General features: G+C 40.7%; 1 protein-coding gene across 3 annotated transcripts in view; it reads right to left on the bottom strand.

Annotated features, from left to right (window-relative positions):
* Positions 1 to 937: 937 nt before the first annotated feature.
* The window catches only part of XKR9 (XK related 9), a 28539-nt gene continuing 9980 nt past the window's right edge, over positions 938 to 19496 (bottom strand). For all 3 annotated transcript variants that reach the window (XM_075920537.2, XM_014577762.4, XM_075920536.2), the window contains 3 exons: positions 17933 to 18502; positions 9120 to 9343; positions 938 to 6267 (listed from right to left, as the gene is read on the bottom strand). In XM_075920537.2, the coding sequence (XP_075776652.2) occupies positions 5621 to 6267; positions 9120 to 9343; positions 17933 to 18228 (1167 nt within the window). In that variant the 5' untranslated portion in view covers positions 18229 to 18502 and the 3' untranslated portion in view covers positions 938 to 5620. The remainder of the gene's footprint in view (positions 6268 to 9119; positions 9344 to 17932; positions 18503 to 19496) is intronic.

Consider the following 19496-nt stretch of genomic DNA (forward strand, 5'->3'; position numbering starts at 1 on the left):
TGTTGTATTCTGCTGAGCAGAAAATGGAAATCCCTTCCTGTGAAGTGTGTGTGTGAATTTATCCACAGGATTAATTTTAAAGAAAAATTCTGTGTTGGGAACAGGAGTTTAGCCACAGGTGGGTCCTCATTGTCCACTCACCCACTTTGCAACCAGACCCATCCCCTCGGGGCTTACCCTGCTCCGCTCCAGCCAGGGTGTGGGGTTGGGGCTTATCCCCTCTTCCCTTCTGCCCTGCTCCTCCCCATTCTTGCCCACCCACACCACTGGGTAATTTTTCAGCTTCACCTCTGCCAAGCTGAAAAGGACTTGTTAATTTCACGTGACACTAACAAGATACTTGCAGCTCTAGTGCTGAAGAGGGAAAGAGCTGTTGCTCCCAAGGTGGGGACTGTAACACAATGGGTCTCACTGCCTGCTGCTCCTGCTGTTCCCTAGGAAATTAATTTTTCCGCTCGGGGGTGCCCCCTTTTGGCTGGTGTCTTGTTCCCCCCAGCAGACCCGCGTCCTCCGCGGCGAGAAAAGCCGCTCCGCGTCTCCCTGGTCTGCTGGGGGGAAGCGCCCCCCGCGCCGACAGAGGCGGCGACAGTGGGGGAGGCACCCCGCACTAGTTGCCCCCCTTTCCCCCCCATTTGTAACTAGGGATCCGACGTAAGTCAGATTGATGTAACCCGGGGACTGCCTGTATTGATAGAAATATAGCCGTGTTAGTCTGGTGTAGCTGAAACAAAATACAGGACTATGTAGCACTTTAAAGACTAACAAGATGGTTTATTAGGTGATGAGCTTTTGTGGGCCAGACCCACTTTCTCAGATCAAATAGCGGAAGAAAATAGTCACAACCATATATACCAAAGGATACAATTAAAAAAAAGAACACATATGAAAAGGACAAATCAAATTTCAGAACAGAAGGGAGATCCGGGGGGGAAGATAAATGTCTGTGAGCTAATGGTATTAGAGGTGATAATTGGGGAAGCTATCTTTGTAATGGGTAAGATAACTGGGGTCTTTGTTGAGACCCACGCGTAGAGTGTCGAATTTTAGCATGAATGACAGTTCAGAGGATTCCCTTTCAAGTGCAGATTTAAAAGGCTTCTGAAGCAGGATGCAGGTAATTAAGTCATTGAGACAGTGTCCTTTCTGGTTGAAATGGCAAGAAACTGTTTTTTCTTTGTGATCCTGTCTAATATCTGTTTTGTGGGCATTGATCCTTTGGCAAAGTGTCTGAGACATTTGTCCAATGTACATCTTGAATACTGTGTACAGATGTGGTCTCCTCACCTCAAAAAAGATATTTTGGCCTTGGAAAGGGTTCAGAAAAGGGCAACTAAAATGATTAGGGGTTTGGAACGGGTCCCATATGAGGAGAGGTTAAAGCGACTGGGACTTTTCAGTTTAGAAAAGAGGAGACTGAGGGGGGATATGATAGAGGTCTATAAAATCATGAATGGTGTGGAGAGGGCCAATAAAGAAAAGTTATTTATTAGTTCCCTAAATGGAAGAACTAGAGGACACTAAATGAAATTAATGGGGAGCGGGTTTAAAACTAATAAAAGAAAGTTCTTCTTCACACAGCGTGTAGTCAACCTGTGGAACTCCTTGCCAGAGGAGGCTGTGAAGGCTAGGACTATAATAGAGTTCAAAGAGAAGCTAGATAATTTCATGGAGGTTAGGTCCATAAAAGGCTATTAGCCAGGGGATAAAATGGTGTCCTTGGCCTCTGTTTGTCAGAGGCTGGAGAGGGATGGCAGGAGACAAATCGCTTGATCATTGTCTTCAGTCCACCCTCTCTGGGCACCTGGTGCTGGCCACTGTCGGTAGAGAGGATACTGGGCTAGATGGACCTTTGGTCTGACCCAGTACGGCCGTTCTTATGTTCTTATGTTATGTACAAAGCAGATGGACACTTTCGGCACATGATAGCATCAATTATATTTCTGGATGTGCAGGAATATGTATTCTTGATCTTATAACTCACTTGGTTAGGTCCAATAATGGTATCAGCAGAGTGAATATGTGGACAAAGCTGGCAATGGGGTTTGTTGCAAGGGAAGGTGCCAGGGTTGATATTAGTGTGGTATGTCCTGTGGTTGTTGGTAAGAATCATCTTGAGGTTAGGTGGTTGTCTATAGGGCTGTGTCCAGACTCAGGGTTTTTTTGGGGAAAAGTAGCCTTTTTCCGAAAAAATTTCACCTGCGTCTAGACTGCAGCCGCGTTCTTTCGAAATTAAATCGAAAGAACGTGGCTTTTCTTTCGACGGTGGTAAACCTCATTTTACGAGGAAGAATGCCTTTTTTCGAAAGTGCTCTTTCGAAAAAAGGCGTTCTTGAATGCAAACAGGGGTTTTTCAAAAGAGAGCATCCAGACTGCCTTTCGAAAAAGCGGCTTGCTTTTTCGAAAGTTCCGCTTGCAGTCTAGACGCTCTTTTTCGAAAGAGGCTTTTTCGAAAGTATCTTTCAAAAAAGCGTCTTTTGAAAGAGGCTTGCAGTCTAGACATAGCCTAGGAGACTATGGGTCTGTCTCCCAGAGCCTCTTGGAGTTTAGTATCCTGTTCCAGTATAGGCTGTAGTTTATTGATAATGTGTTGGACAGGTTTAAGTTGGGGGCTGTAGGTGATGACAAGTGGTGTTCTATTGTTGGTTTTCTTGGGTCTGTCTTGAAGTAGATGGTTTCTAGGTATTCATCTGGCTCTTTCAATTTGCTTTTTTATTTCTCTGGGTGGGTAGTTGAGGTTTATAAATGCTTGGTAGAGATCCTGAAGTTTCTGGTCTCTGTCAGTGGGATTAGAGCAGATGCGGTTGTATCGAAGGGCTTGGCTATAGATGATGGATCCTATGGTGTGTGCTGGATGGGAACTGGAAGCATGTAGGTAACTGTATGAGTCAGTGGGTTTTCTGTAGAGGGTGGTGTCTAATATTCCATTGTTGATTTGTACTGTGCTGTCCAGGAAATGGATCTCTCGTGTAGAATGGTCCAGGCTGAGGTTGATGGTGGGGTGTAGGTTGTTGAAATCTCTGTGGAATGTCTCCAGTGTCTCTTGGCCATGCGTCCAGATCATAAAGATGTCATCGATGTAGCGTAAGTAGAGAAGGAGTAAAAGGGGACGGGAGTTGAGGAAACATTGCTCTAGGTCAGCCATACTGTGGGGCCATGCATGTACCCATGGCTGTGCCGCTGATCTGGAGGTATAAGTTGTTCTCAAACTGGAAATAATTGTGGGTGAGAACAAAGTTACATAGGTCTGCTATCAGGTTGGCAGTGGTGTCCTTTGGGATAGTGTTTCTAATTGCTTGTAATCCGTCTTCATGTGGGATGTTGGTGTATAGAGCTTCTACATCCATGGTGGCAAGGATGGTGTTATTGGGGAGGTTATCGATGTTTTGTAGTTTCCTTAGGAATTCAGTAGTGTCTTGGAGATAGCTGGGGGTGTTGGTTGCATAGGGTTTGAGGAGACAGTCTACATAGCTGGATAGACCAGTAGTGAGCGTGCCAATACCAGAGATGATCGGACGTCCGGGGTGTCCAGGTTTATGGATCTTGGGAAGCAGATAGAACAATTCTGGTCGGGGGTCAGAAGGTGTTTCTGTGTGGATTTGTTCCCAAGTAGCTGTAGGGAGGCTTTTGAGGAGACAGTGTAGTTTCTTTTGGTATTCTGAGGTGGGATCAGAGGAGAGAGGTTTGTAAAATGTGGTATTGGAGAGTTGTCTGGTTGCCTCCTGGTTATAGTCGGCCTTATTCATAATGACCACAGCACCACCTTTGTCAGCTGGTTTGATTATAATGTCCAGGTTGTTTTTGAGACTCTGGATGGCATGGTGTTCAGCACAGAAAGTGTCCGTCTGCTTTGTACATTGGACAAACGTCTCAGACACTTCGCCAAAGGATCAATGCCCACAAAACAGATATTAGACAGGATCACAAAGAAAAAACAGTTTCTTGCCATTTCAACCAGAAAGGACACTGTCTCAACGACTTAATTACCTGCATCCTGCTTCAGAAGCCTTTTAAATCTGCACTTGAAAGGGAATCCTCTGAACTGTCATTCATGCTAAAATTCGACACTCTACGCGTGGGTCTCAACAAAGACCCCAGTTATCTTACCCATTACAAAGATAGCTTCCCCAATTATCACCTCTAATACCATTAGCTCACAGACATTTACCTTTCCCCACCTCTAATACCATTAGCTCACAGACATTTACCTTCTCCTCCCCTCCTCCCCACATCTCCCTTCTGTTCTGAAATTTGATTTGTCCTTTTCATATGTGTTCTTTTTTTTAATTGTATCCTTTGGTATATATGGTTGTGACTATTTTCTTCCAGTATTTGATCTGAGGAAGTGGGTCTGACCCATGAAAGCTCATTACCTAATAAACCATCTTGTTAGTCTTTAAAGTGCTACATACTCATTGTATATGTAAGTCTTCATGGAGGAAATATGGGAGGGCAAGAAAGTGAGGACTGAGCCGATGACTCACTCATTATAAATGAATTAAAAGCTAGCAGCTCTCGTCTGTTCCTCCAGCTATTCATTTACTTTCCATGTGCAATAAATACTGTATTGAAAGGTTATCTGGTTTCATGGAAATATCTGCAAGCACTTCTCTAGAAAAATGTGTTGTTTGTGATTTCACATCACCTCTTGGAGAGATCCCTGTAGCATCAGTACATTAGAAGAACGATTCTTTCTCCAATGGAAGAGGCAAATCTGCATCATCCAAGGCCTTGCAGCTGTACTCCAGGACTTCAGCCTTCCCTAGTCTACTACTAACACTTAAAGCATATGGCCTAGAAGCCCTTGGGGAAAAGTTTCAAGGGAGGAATTTCTTCCCTTATGTCAGAATCCTGCGGCCAGGTATTTAGACTACAGTGCTGGTATAACCCAGGTCTGCAAGCTACTGGCATTTAAAAATCCACACAGGGTGAGTGGGAGGATCAGAGTACAGGGGTGAAACAGGGGCATGTGACTAGAATATCTGTAAAATATACTGAGTAAGCCCATCTCCCCAAAAGCTTTTTCTGGCCAGGTTTCCTATTGCACTGCAACCACAAATTAAAGTTACTCTTCCCTGATGGACTCCCTGGAGAAAGCTGTGTGTTTATAGCTAACTCCTTATACTAAGCAGGTAAAGCCAGTCTTCCCTGGGTTCAGGTACAGTTAACCTAGCAGAGTCCTTGCTTTTTTCTTCAGATGAAGCTCGGGCCTTTTTTACTGTCAAGTAAGAAGATGTGAACTTTATTTTGAAGAGAAGTACATTTCAGAAGCGAAGACAATATCCACAGTAATTAGATTTGGTTTTATTTTTAATTGGGCCTGGGTGAGAGGGTAGAGTATAATTGTTTTGCCTTTTCAGGGGCTATTTTTATTTTATTTATTTCACAAGTGATGGAAAAACACCAATATGAAAGAAACACTAAGTTTATTTTATAAAGTCTTTGCTTTGCAGCATAGCAAAGCAGAACTAAGTATTCAGAGCTGATACCTACTACCATTTCCATGAGCAACTATTTTACCTGAAATGGGCATTGCAAACAAGTAAAGACATAGTAACTAACACTCCAGGTAGTATGTGCTTTGATTTGCACACATTTCAAAATTTACATAATTCGATGCTGTTTATTGCATTATAAAGTTTCTTATTCTACTGATCCCTTCTTTCTCTCTTTCTCTTGCTAGTCCATCAACTGTGTCTGAAGCACTATCTTGTTTGAAATAAATAGTGGGGTGGAAAAATGAATAATAAATAATAAGACAAATAATACCTGCCCCTAGAGTGAGAACAATTGTGATGCTCACAAATGGAAAATAGAATTGCTCAGTAACTGAAGTCTTCCAGAACAAACACCCGCACATTACAGCTAAAGTTACAAGTACATGAGTGGTATAATAACTAACAATATACATTTTTGTTTTTTCCCCCTTTACATTAAAAAATGTAAAAATAAGAATGACTCCAACAACAGTCCTGTATAAAAATTCCATCCTCTTAGATTTGCAAAATGTAGTATGCTGCTTCAAAGTCCAACTGAAGCCCAAGGTCCAAAGAGATATTAACAGAATTAAACTACTTACAATACTTAATATGGTGGTCAGTGCAATACTCAGTATCCAAGAAGTCAGTGTAAACAGTTTATATAAGAGGTACATTAACCTAGGCTGCACCCCTGCAAATTGATTTTTGTCAAGCAGAGATTTTCGTAATGATATCTGATAGTCAAGAGTAGACCAGGAAATGCTGCAGAAAGAAGTGATGATAGAAGCATCTAAATAAAATACAAGGATAGATATTAGTGCCATGGAAAAGCTTCATATATTTTACTTAAACAGTCTTTATGGATGAGAGGAAGAATAGTCCAGTTGTTAGGCACTTGAGAGACCCAGGTTCAATTCCTTGCTCCACTACTAATTTCTGTGGGTACGTCTACACTTGCTCCCTAATTCGAACTAGGGATGCAAATATAGCTGACCGAAATTGCTAATGAAGCGGGGATTTAAATATTCCATGCTTCATTAGCATAATCTTGCCCGTGTACTATTCCGCTCGCCAGCTGATTTGAACCAGGAAGCGCGCTCCGGGATGCATTAGTTTAAATCAAAACCCTTGGTTCGAGCTAACGTTACTCTTCAAGGGAGTTTGATTCAAACTAGCGCATCCCGGAGAGCACTTCCTGGTTCGAATCAGCTGGCGAGTGGAATAGCGTGCAGGCAAGATTATGCTAATGAAGGGTGGAATATTTAAATCCCTGCTTCATTAGCAATTTCGGTTGGCTACATTTGCGTCCCTAGTTCAAATTAGGGAGCAAGTGTAGACGTATTCTGTGTGGCCCTGGGCAAGTCACTGAGCCTTTCTGGGCCTTAGTTCCTCATTTGTAAAAAGGGGGTGGAAGCACTGCCCTACGTCACAGAAGCATTGTGAGGAGAAATATATTAAAGACCAGGAGATGCTCAGTAATGGAAGTCACAGATGTACCGTAGGGAGGGGTAGGCAAGATAGCCCACGGGCTGGATTTGGTCCAACACGTCATTTGATCCAGCCCACCCTGCCGCACCACAGTCCCCAGTCCAATCAAGACCTGTTGGTGGAGGAGTGCACAAAGTCATTCACTGTTCAAAGTGACTGGCAGCTCCCTCTCCCTGCTAGAGACTCACAGCGCCAAGAGGGAGCCACCAGCCATTTTGAATAGTGAATGTCTTCACACACTCCCCCACCTGCAGGCCCCATTAGCCTGGGGCAGGGGAGTGACTGCATGAAGTCTCCCCTTGCCAGGGGCACGCAGCACACAGAGGAAACTGCCAGCTGTTCAAAATGGGTGGCAGTTAACTCTAGGCATCCCTGGCAAGGAAACTGCGCACTACCCTGTCCCCAGGTCCCGACTGGCCTGGGGGTGGGGAAGCATGCAAAGTCTGCTCCCCCACTAGGGACACGCAGAATCTAGAGGGAACCACTCCTCCATCTGAGGCCCTACCCCTTCCATGGGAAGGCTAAGACCAGCCTATGACCACTACCAAAATTGGCAAAGTGGCCCCCCTGAAAAAATTATCGCCCACTGATGGTCTAGAGGGAACCACCCCTTCCACCTGAGGCCCTGATTGTGACCACTACCAAAATTGGCCAAGTGACCCCACTGCAAAAATTATTGTCCACCCCTGATCTTAGGTATCTACCTATTCAATAAGTGAAAACAAAGTAGACTACTCTGTAATAATTCAATTGGTTACATGCATTAGCTTTCATTTATCAAACACAATACAAGGTTATTGTTAAATATTACTATCACATATTACAGTAAATAAAACTTTTCCCACAGCTTAGTAAAATGTATAATCCAACAGAGGAGGTTTTTAACTAAACATTAAATAAAATTGTACTCAGATGCAATAGGAATACTTTAGAGCAGAGATGGGCAATAAGTTTTGATGGGGGATACTTCAAGAATTTGGAAAGTAGTCAAGGGCTATACTTTTCCATATTAATGGAGGAAGTGCAGGATCTGGGAGGGAGTTTAGGTGAAGGAGGCAGTTGTGACCTGGGTTAGAGGACTAGGGTGCAGGAGAGGGAGGAAGGGTTTGGGTTGTGACCTGGGGCAGGGGATTTGGGTACAGGATTTGGGAGAGGATTCAGGGGTTTGGGTTATGTGGGGTAGGGGTATAGGAGGGGGCAAGAGGATTTGGGTTGTGACCTCAGACAGGAGGGGGCTGTGACCTAGGGAGGGGATTGGGGCGCAGGATCAGGGAGAGGATATGGAGGCAGGAGGGGGACAGAGAGTTTGGGTTATATGTGGGGGGTGGAACAGAGGGCTCGGGGTGCCAGAAGCAGGCTCTGGCTGGGAGACTTACCTGCCTGACTCCCAGACAGCAGCCTTCTCTAGACTCCCTGCCTGCCCTGCCACCACAATGGCCACAGGGGCCATGTGGCTTTTGAAGGGGGGGGGAGGTGCTTTGCAAGCTGCCTGTTGAACACAGGCAGCTCCCATTGGCTGGAAACTGGCCAATGCAATTCTGCAGGGAGCAGGAGCAGTGCGTGAAGCATCTCTTCCCTCACCCGACCTCACATGTGTTCAAACGGTCTCTCAGCAGTTTTTCTCAGAGAGGGGCAGGCTGGGATCTACCTGAAGCTGCCCGCTGGATCCATGGGCCCGATCTTGCAACTTGGTGGGCCAGATCCAGCCTGCAGAGAGTATTTTGCGCAGGCTTGCTTTAGAGCAGCGTTTCTTAAAGTGTGTTCTGCAGCACACTTGTGTGCTGCAAGGCAGTTGGTGTGCCACAGAGAACAGAGTTAAAAATGGCCGCCCTTAAAAGGGCAAAGCCTGCTTTCCCAATAAAAGGGCAAACTGTTTTGGTTATTTTGCTTAACAACTTCTTTTCCCTGTCCTTTTTTGTTTGGTTGGTTTTGTTCAACAATTTTTCCATGGGGGCTGCTTGCCTATTTTTTTTTTTTTTTTTTTTTTTTTGCACTCAACAAAAAAATTCTTGGTGTACCCCATAAAAATAAATTGTTTGGTGTTCTTCAGTCTTAAAAAGTTTAAGAAACTCTGCTTTAAAGTGTCATATAATGCTCAGCATTGCTTTCTTAATACAGATTTAACTATTCAACTTTCATATAGAGGAGACTTACACTGACTGAAGGCAACCTTGTCATGCTCCATCAGGATATAAATCTGGAGAATGAGCTGGGGTGTAGTCTCCAAGAAAGTCTTAAATACCCTGAGCATACTAATATCAGTCACAGCATCAATGGCACATTTATGAATGTCATCGGGAGTGCTCTCAGTAAGTTTATTTCCTGAGCTGTTGTGTTTAAATGCAGCCTGGTAGCCATCTTTCAATGCAAACCAGTACCTACAAAGAGAAATATATATGTATAAACTTGGTTAGATTTTGTTTTAAAAGCATTGTTCTAGAAAATAGTGAACGCCAATTAAGATTTTAGCCAGTTTGTTTTCAGTTCAAATTATTATTATTTGTTTTAATTCTCTTTGCATGCTCACTAATGCAAAACTTACACTGAGGTAATGTTAGTGATGGGTGCAGTCTAAGAACTTAAATTGAATGGAATGAGATTGTTTTGAGTAAAGACTACAGGATTGAATTAATTAACTTTAATTTCTGTAAACAGAATATATTTCTGAATTTTTCCTTGGCTGCCTTCTTGTACCCTTCTCTTTATAATGACACTCACATTCATTTTTCATGCACCAAAATCCCTAGATATACACATGCAAACTGGAGATTGTGCACACATGAAACTATGCACGCATCCCATACCATGCACGTTGGATGATTTACATACCCACCTCAAAATCTGCACATTCTTTTGCAGGTGCATTTTTTTTTAAATCTAGCCCTATTTTTTTAAGCACTCTCTTTTCTAAACATCCATAGAGACTTTCAATACAGAAAATAACTCTCAGGACATGCATAGTTTATACAATGGCAGACTTCATAACCTGGATGGTGTCATATGATAAATCATATTTTTTGTCATACACTGAGTGCATATAAATGACCTCTCAAAACAGTTCTATTTTGTACTTAAGGCTATATAATCATTTCCTTTGAAAGAAAACTAAATGGAATGATTAATTATACTTGAGCTAGTGAATCATGATAGATTTATTTCCTGCCTTGTGAAGTACTTTTTCTGTTCAAGATATCTGTACCGCCATGTGGGAGACCTAGATTTAATGGCCAACACCAAGTCATTTGTTTTTCAGTCCTAGAGGAGTTGACAAGGCTGTGAAAATAGAGTGCTTAGCCTCGCCTCTTGAGGGAAGGGAATACTAAACTCTAGTCAAAAGATCTGCTCACAGAAATCTATTCAGTCCTCCTTGGGGGGGGGGGGGGGGAATGATGGCTGCAAATAGATATTGAACCAGATTCCTACCTGATGTAAACCACTGTAGATCATTTGACATGAAGAGTTACACCTGTATTAGCAGGGTATCTGGCCCGTTGCCTGCCAAGTGGAGGTTTATAAGGTGGGGAAATAGGTGGTATGCTGGTCTTATTCTAAAAGCACTGTCTCTCAGGGCTAATTACCTCATTTATTTCCCATTGAATTGTTTAGCAATAGGCAAAGAACCTTTCAGAACTGTTAGCAATGAACATACAAGAAAGAAAATCCCTTAATAAGTAACTATGTAAGTCTCACCCCTATCATCTTTCAAGGCAAAAGTCTTTTCCATAGGGTGCTTGCCCAATCTTTGCTTTTAAGAGATTCATAAGCACCTGGTGTGCAAATTTTCAGCTGAAGAGAGAACATTCAATTATAGTTGGTTCAAACCCTGGGACTTCCAATAGCCTTGCCCTGTTCTGACAAAACAGCAGCAGTGGAGAGGGGGAGAACAGCCATTCCCCTACAAATTGAACTTTGTTTTGCCTTTTTTTTAAATGGGGAGGGCGCATTCTGTCCCATTGTTTAGGGTCTTCCATAGCTAAGATGGCTGGTTCCAGCTCAAAAATATAGTAGATTTGCTCACTATTCTACAAATGGTAGAATTTCAGGTTAGGCTCAAAGTAGCATCATCCAACAGTTTAGATACCTATTTGACATGTTCAAAGTTCTTTGTTTTTCAAATCAAACTGGAACACACATTGGAGTGGGGAGAGGAGACCTTTTGACTCTATCTGTGCCTGAAATAACACTAAAAAAATAGCCTGTTTCCAAAAATGCCAAAATGCCATCAACTTTCTAAAGCTCAAAATATTCATATTTTGATGCAAGTTTCTTAATTTAGCCCAAACACAATACTTTGTGCACAAAAATGTTGCAAAAGTTATAATTTAAATAATGAGAGATTTATAATGGACACTACTCCTCTTAATCTACTGGTTGGTGACCATTGATCAAGTATAAGGTGTGTGGTGGATCCCAATCATCTATTCTCTTGTTAGAATGTTCATCAATTATAAATATTTTAGCAAGTATTCTGGCCATTCAGGCAGATAATTTGAAATTAAACTTATACATATAATTTTTGAAGCAACCCACCATTTCATGTAGCATCTGTAGATTTGCATATGAGCAGGTGTGAAAAATGTTGCTCATTACAGAAGAGCAACCATAACTCTCAGGGATCTTGGCAGTTTAATATATTTTAAAATAACACAGTTCACGAACTATGTTGCAAATGATACCTTGCTTTACTAAAAGTCAATTTTTTTTAAATATTCACTCTTAATGCTGTTCTGTATTCTGTACTCCCTCATTTTAGATAGTGAACAAAGATTATTGGTTTCACTTTTTTAAAGTTAGTTTCAATCAATTTTGCTTTCCGTTTCTTGTATATTACTTCAAGATTGCAATATCTGGGAGGCAAAAATGTTTGTTTCTTTAATAAAATATTTCCTTATGAATAGAGCCCTACCAAATTCATGGTTCGTGTTCGTCAATTTCATGGTCATCGTATTTTAAAAGTGGCATTTTTCATTATTTCAGATATTAAATTTAAAATGTCAAGTGTTATAACTATAGAGTTCCTGACCCAAAAGGGGGTTATGGTGGAGGCTACCAGTTTATTGTAGGGGAGTTGCAGAATTTCCATAATTATTTCTGCATTCTCATGACAGTAGCACTGACTTCAGAGCTGGTCTCCCGGCCAGCACTCAAGGTATCACTGCTTCTAGCAGCAGCACAGAAGTAAGGCTGAATGGTAAGATATTGCCACTATAAATATTCTTCTGCATTCAGAGCTGGGCTCTTGGCCACAGCTGCCACTCCCCAACCACCCAGCTTTGAAGGTAGCAGAGCAGAATAAGGGTGGCAATACAGTGACCCACCCCCCTGCAATAACCTTGCAACCTTCCCATAAGCCCCTTTTAGGTTGGGATCTCCAGTTTGAGAAACCCTGGTCTCCCCTGTAAAATCTGCATAGTATAGGGTAAAAGTACACAAAAGAACAGATATCATGGGGAAAACCAGATTTCACAGTCTGTTATGTATTTTTCATGACTGTGAATTTGATAGAGCCCAACTTATGAATATATCCATGAAAATATATCAATTAAAATATATGTTGATCTTAAATTTATAGGGGAGAAGTGTTCACACACAAACTAATTTCCGGGACAAATTTCACTTGGCCATGTCTTTCCTATAGTGTTAAACATAATAGTGCTATTTTCTATTCTAGCCACTTATATTCTACATTTGTGTTGCTTTGTACTAAATTCCATACTTGTAGCAACTTTTGAAGTTTTACTCTGAAATTCTTCCATCAGTTTTTTGTAAAATATCTTGACATAGTCTAGGGTTTCACAAAAACACAAACTTATTCCAATTTATCCTGGACTTAAAATTCAGCTTCATTAATATGTAGAAAATTGTTTTCTAGGTGTGTGTGCTTTTGTTTAGAGACAAGTGTTTCTTGTCCTTTATTTTACATATTAAGTCATGATAGCAGCTGCCACCATAGGCCTGTGTTGTAACCCAACTAACTGCAGAAGTTCAGTCTCTCAAGTATCCTTAAACTCACCTAAACCCTGATCCCGCAAACTGCTCTAAACAGGTGCTCTACACCCATGAGCTGTGTTTCCAAGCTGTGAGTCAGCATAACTTCACAGGTGATTAATCAGCCCAGCCCATTAAGAGACTCAGGGCTCCCTGTATGGAGCTGACTGACTGGGCGGGGCTGATTAATCACCTGTGAAGCTGTGCTGCTGCTGCACAGCTTAGAGGGAACACTGCTCATGTAAACCGAGTAAGATGGATGGAAAAAATATAGGGAACATTGCCCATGAGTAACCCTGCAGAAACTAATCACCCCTTTCCTCCAGTATCCACTATTAAGAACTTTGTCCTATTTGAGTTGATCACTGTGCTATTGTCTGATCTGAATTCCACCAACATCTTTGAGAGCCTTTCGCTTGACTTTACATGGGCTTTCGATCAGGCTCCTACTAAATAGGTTATGTCAGCTCTTGTTCAAGCACCAATAACAGTAATAACTTAGTTCTGTTAAAAAAACTGTTAAGGAAAACATTTTTAAGGAACTAAAGGTTAACAATTCTTTCAATTTTAATAATCTAAGCTCTTACTAGCAAAATAAACAAGGATTTCTAAATATATAAGTGACAGAATATACCCCATATTCATACCCCACACTGTATTGTAGTAATCTTTGTATAAGGGAGGAATTTTAAGGTATCATTTGAAAACTCATAATTGAAATGAAAATTGGTCAGTATTGTCCTGATAAAATGTTATATGTGAAGTTATTAACACATGTTCCAAACCCTGCAGCCTGCCCGAGCAGAAGTCAGCAAACTTGGGTTACCAAGTCTCCTGGACCAGACAGACGAGGTGCCATTGCTACAAATGGCATCCAGTCCAGAAAGTTGACAACTCTACAGTACACCCATCTGTCTTAAACAAAGAAATGCATACTAAGTAGTAAACAGGATCATCAAGCAGGAAGGGAAAATTAAAGAAGTTAAAAAAGATAAAATCATCAAGAATGGAACATCCTTCCACATGGATTATCTCCTGTTTCTCAGCTGGAAATGTTTTTAAAGAGGGCAATGAAACAATGTAAGAGAAGCTAACATGCCAAAGGAACCCTCTCTCTGTATCTCTCAGACTATGGCATTCTCTGCATTTGAGCAGCCATTGGACTCTGAGGAAGGGGTCCTGACCTGTAAAGGTTGGTCAGTAAACTTTTTGGAAGCATGAGGTAAGACATTTTGCTTGAATCAATATAGTTTATTAGACACTACAGTGCATTAGTTGCAGCCATTTCTGACTTTTATGCCTCATTACTTGTACTCAAAATCTATCTCTTTGTAGTTATTGAACTTGGGGAGTGTCCACTGACCCAGTAAGAGGGTTTGAAGACTGGCACTGGCTCTAAGATAAATTGCATTTGAGGCCCCTGCTTTAAATCATCTTGTACCAAATGACTAAAGGATGGTTTATGTGGCACTAATCTTTAAAAAGGGCTCTAAAATCGATCCTGGCAACTACAGGCCTAACTTCAGTACTAGGCAAATTGGCTGAAACCCTAGTAAAGAACAGAATTGTCAGACACATAAATGAACATAATTTGTTAGAGAAAAGTCAACATGGTTTCTGTAAAGGGAAATCATGCCTAACCAATCTACTAGAATTCTTTGAAGGGGTCAACACGCATGAGAACAAGGGGGATCCAGTGGATACAATGTACTTAGATTTCCAGAAAGCCTTTGACAAAGTCCCTCACCAAAAGCTCTTAAGCAATATGAGTTGTCATGGAGTAAGAGTGAAGGTCCTCTCATGGACTGATACCTGGTTAAAAGATAGGAAACAAAGGGTAGGAATAAATGGTCTGTTTTCAGATTGGAAAGAGGTAACTAGTGGTGTCCTGCAGGGTCCATACTGGGACCAATCTTTATTCAACCTGTTCAAAACTGATCTGAAAAAAGGGGTGAAAAGTGAGGTGGAAAAATTTGCAGATGATCCTAAACTGCTCAAGATCGTTAAGTCCAAAGCAGACTGTGGATAGCTTCAAATAGATCTCTCAAAATTAGGTCACTGGGCAACAGAATGGCAGATGATATTTAATGCAAAGTAATGCATATTGGGAAAACATAATTCCAACCATACATATAAAATGATGGGGACTAAATTAGCTGTTACCACTTGAGAGAGATCTTAGCGACATTGTGGTTAGTTCTTTGAAAACATCCATTTGCTGTGCAACATCAGTCAAAAAGAAAACAGAATGCTAGGAATCACGAAGAATGGGATAGAGAATAAGAGAATAAGTCAGAGGATTGCTGACCCACAGAAAAATCAGTTGAGGACTGTACACAAGTGAGAAGCAAAGTTACAAGTCCCTAAATGAGAAGGAGAAAGACTCTCCCCATGTTCGCCTTGCACACCAGAGCCTAGGGGGCCCTGCCTAGTAGATTTTGAGTGTTCCAGCCCTGTGGGTGGGTGGCTGGGGGGCTGGAGTGCCAACACAGGCTCCCCAATGCTGAACCTCAGGGGCCAAATCCAGGCAAGCCAGGGGCCTGAGGTTCCCCACCCCTGCTCTATATAAATCCATGGTATGCCCACATCTTGAATACTGTGAGGCCTTATCTCAAAAAAAAAAAAAAAAAAAAAAAAAGATACCTTGACAGTGGAAAAAGTTCAGAAAAGCGCAACAAAAATTATTCAGGGTATGGAATGGCTGTCACAGTGAGAGAGATTAATAAGAGTTGGACTTATTGGAAAAGATGACTAAGGGTAGATGTGATAGTCTATAAAATCATGACCAGTGTGGAGAAATTAAAGAAAAGAGTTATTTATTTGTTCTGGTAACACAAGAACTATGGTTCACCAACTGAAATTAATAGGTAGCAGGGTTTAAACAAAAGGTAGTATTTATTCACACATGAACATTCAACCTGTGGAACTCCTTGCCAGAGATGTTACAAAGACCAGGACTTTAAGAGGGTTTGAAAAAGAGCTAGATAAATCCATGGAGATTAGGTCCATCAATGGCTATTGGCCAGGATGGGCAGGAATGGTGTCCCTAGGTTCTGTTTTTCAGAAGCTGGGAATGCACGATGGGGATGGGGGTCACTTTATGATTATCTGTCCTGTTGATTCCCTCTGAGGCACCTGGCACTGGCCGCTGTCAGAAGGATACGGGGCTTTATGGACCTTTTCCCTGACCCAGTATGGCTGCTGTTACAGAATAGAGTGTTTTAGTTCTTGTTGGAAAAATGGAGAATCAGATGTTTCTCATGTGAGAGTGAAGTTGGGAGTCAACTTTGTTATAAGTGGATAAAAACTTAGCCAGACCGATAACGGGCATTTCTAGCCTAAATTAAATCTTGTACAAAGCTTTTTGTAAAACCTAACATCAGTTTTCAAAATGAAAACCGTCATTTCAAAACAAATGAATATTCCACCACTGCGCTGTCATGTCTGAAATATTACCATTGCCAAAGAAAGATGAATGTCAAACTGACTGTAAACAAAAGCAAATCTTATTGAACACATATGAGAGGTAAAAGTAAAGAAATAAGGTAAACACTGATAAGAAAATCAGATCTTAATAATTATTTCACTCTTAGTAATCAAGGTGTAAGTTTATGGGTAAAGAAAGTTTGAAATTTTTCAATTGACATAAATGTACCTTTTTAGGATACTATCCACAGTTTATTAGAGTATTTTAAGGAGCATTTAAATTAAGTTTTCTTCTATGAAGGACATGGTAAATCACATATTCATAGTGTCTTTGGCAAGAATACACTTTCCTGGCAAGAAACCTATTACTCACAACAATCCGTTCCATAAAGATTAAGGTCCAGAACCTCTGAATTTCTCAATAAAGTGTTTTCACATCACTTTTAAAAGGGAAGTGATGTGAACACCCAACATAGATGCAAACTAAAATGAAAATTGTTTTTCAAAGCCACAAGTAGAGCTAAAGGAAAAAAATTAAATTTACTGAACGTGCACCAGTTAGCACATAGCATTCTAGTTACCATAGGCATAATCCTGCAAATACTACAGAGCTCGGTGTTTAATGCCACAAGTAACTGCTCATTCCTGTCCTCCAGACTCAACCTTCTTTGTAGCCACTGGACTTTCCCGGTTTAGTTTCTTTCACCTCAATTACTCTGAGGCAATTCTCCCCTAAGTATCACTTTTTTCTTTACCAGTTACACAACTAACTTTCTCTGTTCCACATTTTTATTAATATATCCTGCATAAAGAATGTGGTGTCAAATGAAATTAGATTGTAACAGTTACCGCTAAAGTAATTATTGATAAGGAAAATGAAATAATAAGTAAGGCTTGTATTTACCTCAAAAAATTGAAAGCCAAATTTACCATGAGCATAAGGGAACACAATTCTGTTGACTTACGTAGAGTTTTGGTTGCTGAGAGCTGTGGATTTGACCTGGAATCTATATTAATATAACAATAGGGTTTCTGGTTCAATGGGTAATTTCATTTGGGAGGAGGATATTTTTAGTTTGAATTTTAGATACATGTCCAAAAACTAGAGTTTTTCAGGGCTTTTTCTTTGCACATACTGCAATGAGTAATGTATACTATATATAATGGCTAATCTCTTTGTAACATTACCTAATGCGTTTTAACCTGTACTATTTCAAACAGCACAATAAGGAACCATAACTACGCTCCAACATAGTCTACACAGATCAATTAATGCAGAACATATTATTGTGGTTTAGAAATCATGCCCTGTGTTCATCAAATAATGCTCTATATAGACAAGGCTTTTGATACAAACAAGCATTTCAGGTTTTTTCCAGAATTTATAGGATAAACTCGAATTTAGATTGACTGATTGAACTTGGGGGATTTTATTGCTGTTTATCAGTTAAAACCTACTCAGAAGCCCTGCAAAATTAGCTGACACAAAGTTCAAAGCAAACCAACTAGAAGAAATATTATTTCTTTTTAATACTTGAAAACTGGCATATTACCTTGTAAAAATTCCACCATGCAAGAAATGAAGTAGAAAAATCCAGTTGAACTTCTCAGAATCAGGGATGTTACAGTCTTCCTTAAGCCATGCATAACTAAAAGTCTGTACTATTACTGATGCCAGCAATCTAAAAGCTAATGTCAAGATAACTAAATAATATTGCCTCTCACAGAAATAGTTACTAGCAACCCAGAGATCTGCTGCAATATCAGCTATATAGATTACAATTCCAAGAACGGACATAGTAAAATTCCACTTAGTAAATTTCCTTGGGTTGATTTTCATTATTGTCATTCTGCTAACACCTCATAAGTAGAAGAATTCAGAACATATCTAAATACATTCTTACGCCTGGTGATACAACCTTCTCATAATGTTTTCTATAAAGGAAAGTTGCAGTGTATATTTTCAGTATGGAAAATTGAATAAAAATAAAGAGATTTCAATGTGAATGCTCCTGCTAGAATACGAAACTAATTCCATTGCCAATTATCCATTTTGGAAAGTATACATATAAACATCTTTTTAATTATGATGGTAAATATTCATTCTTCCTGGTTGCTGGATCCTGAAAAGAAAAATAAATGAAGGGTCACCAGGAATACGAGCAATAATTCAAAAAAACATTAAGCCCCCAGCAATTTACATAATTTAAAAGGAAAAAGAAGAGTGTATGGGGGAAGCTCATGAACAATCATGGAAGAAGATAAACTTCTGATTAGTTGAAATTGCTCTCCTGACATCAGTGATTCTGAATGTATGTATCCCAGTACCAGTGGAACTTTCTTGTCAGTAGACATTTCTAAGGGTGTGTCTAGACTACAGGGTTTTGTCGACAAAAGTGGACTTTTGTCGACAAAACTAAACCTGCATCTACACTACCGCTGAGTTCTGTCGACATAACGTCGACAGAACTCAGCAGTTTTGTCGACGCTGGGAAACCTCATTTTATGAGGAATAACGCCTTTTGTCGACAGAAGGCATTATTGCATCTAAACTGTCCTTTGCGTCCACACTGTTATGTCGACAAAGCAGCTTGCTTTGTCAACAGAACTGAATGTAGTCTAGACGCTCTTTGTCAACAGAAGCTTTGTCGACAGTACCTGTCGACAAAATTTCTGTCAACAAAACCCTGTAGTCTAGACATACCCTAAGTGTAGAATTAAGAGATGCTAAGAAACAAGCATAATCGTGAGTTTTTTAACCTCCATCATTGGGTAAAGATGGTGACTCCTTCCCAAAACTTTCACTCAGCCAGAATATTCTTTAAAGCCAGCCTTTCTGGTCTCTTAAAAGATATTGGAGAAACAAAGTGGGTGAAGCAGTATTTTTTACTGGACCAGTTTCTGTTGGTGACAGACACAAGCTTTTGATTTTACACACAGCTCTTCTTCAGACCATTTTATCTCTTCCCACCTTGTCTCTCAAATGTTCTGAAGCTTACATGGCTACAACAACCCCGTCAGCAGTTCCATCTCCCACAGTGAACAGCTAATTCTTGAGAGCCTGGGCTTGTTTCAATATGCTACCCTTCTGCCATTGAGGGCCCACAAAGTGAAAAC

Source organism: Pelodiscus sinensis, chromosome 2 (assembly GCF_052426305.1).
Source record: "Pelodiscus sinensis isolate ZL-2025 chromosome 2, ASM5242630v1, whole genome shotgun sequence".
NCBI lineage: Eukaryota > Metazoa > Chordata > Testudines > Trionychidae > Pelodiscus > Pelodiscus sinensis.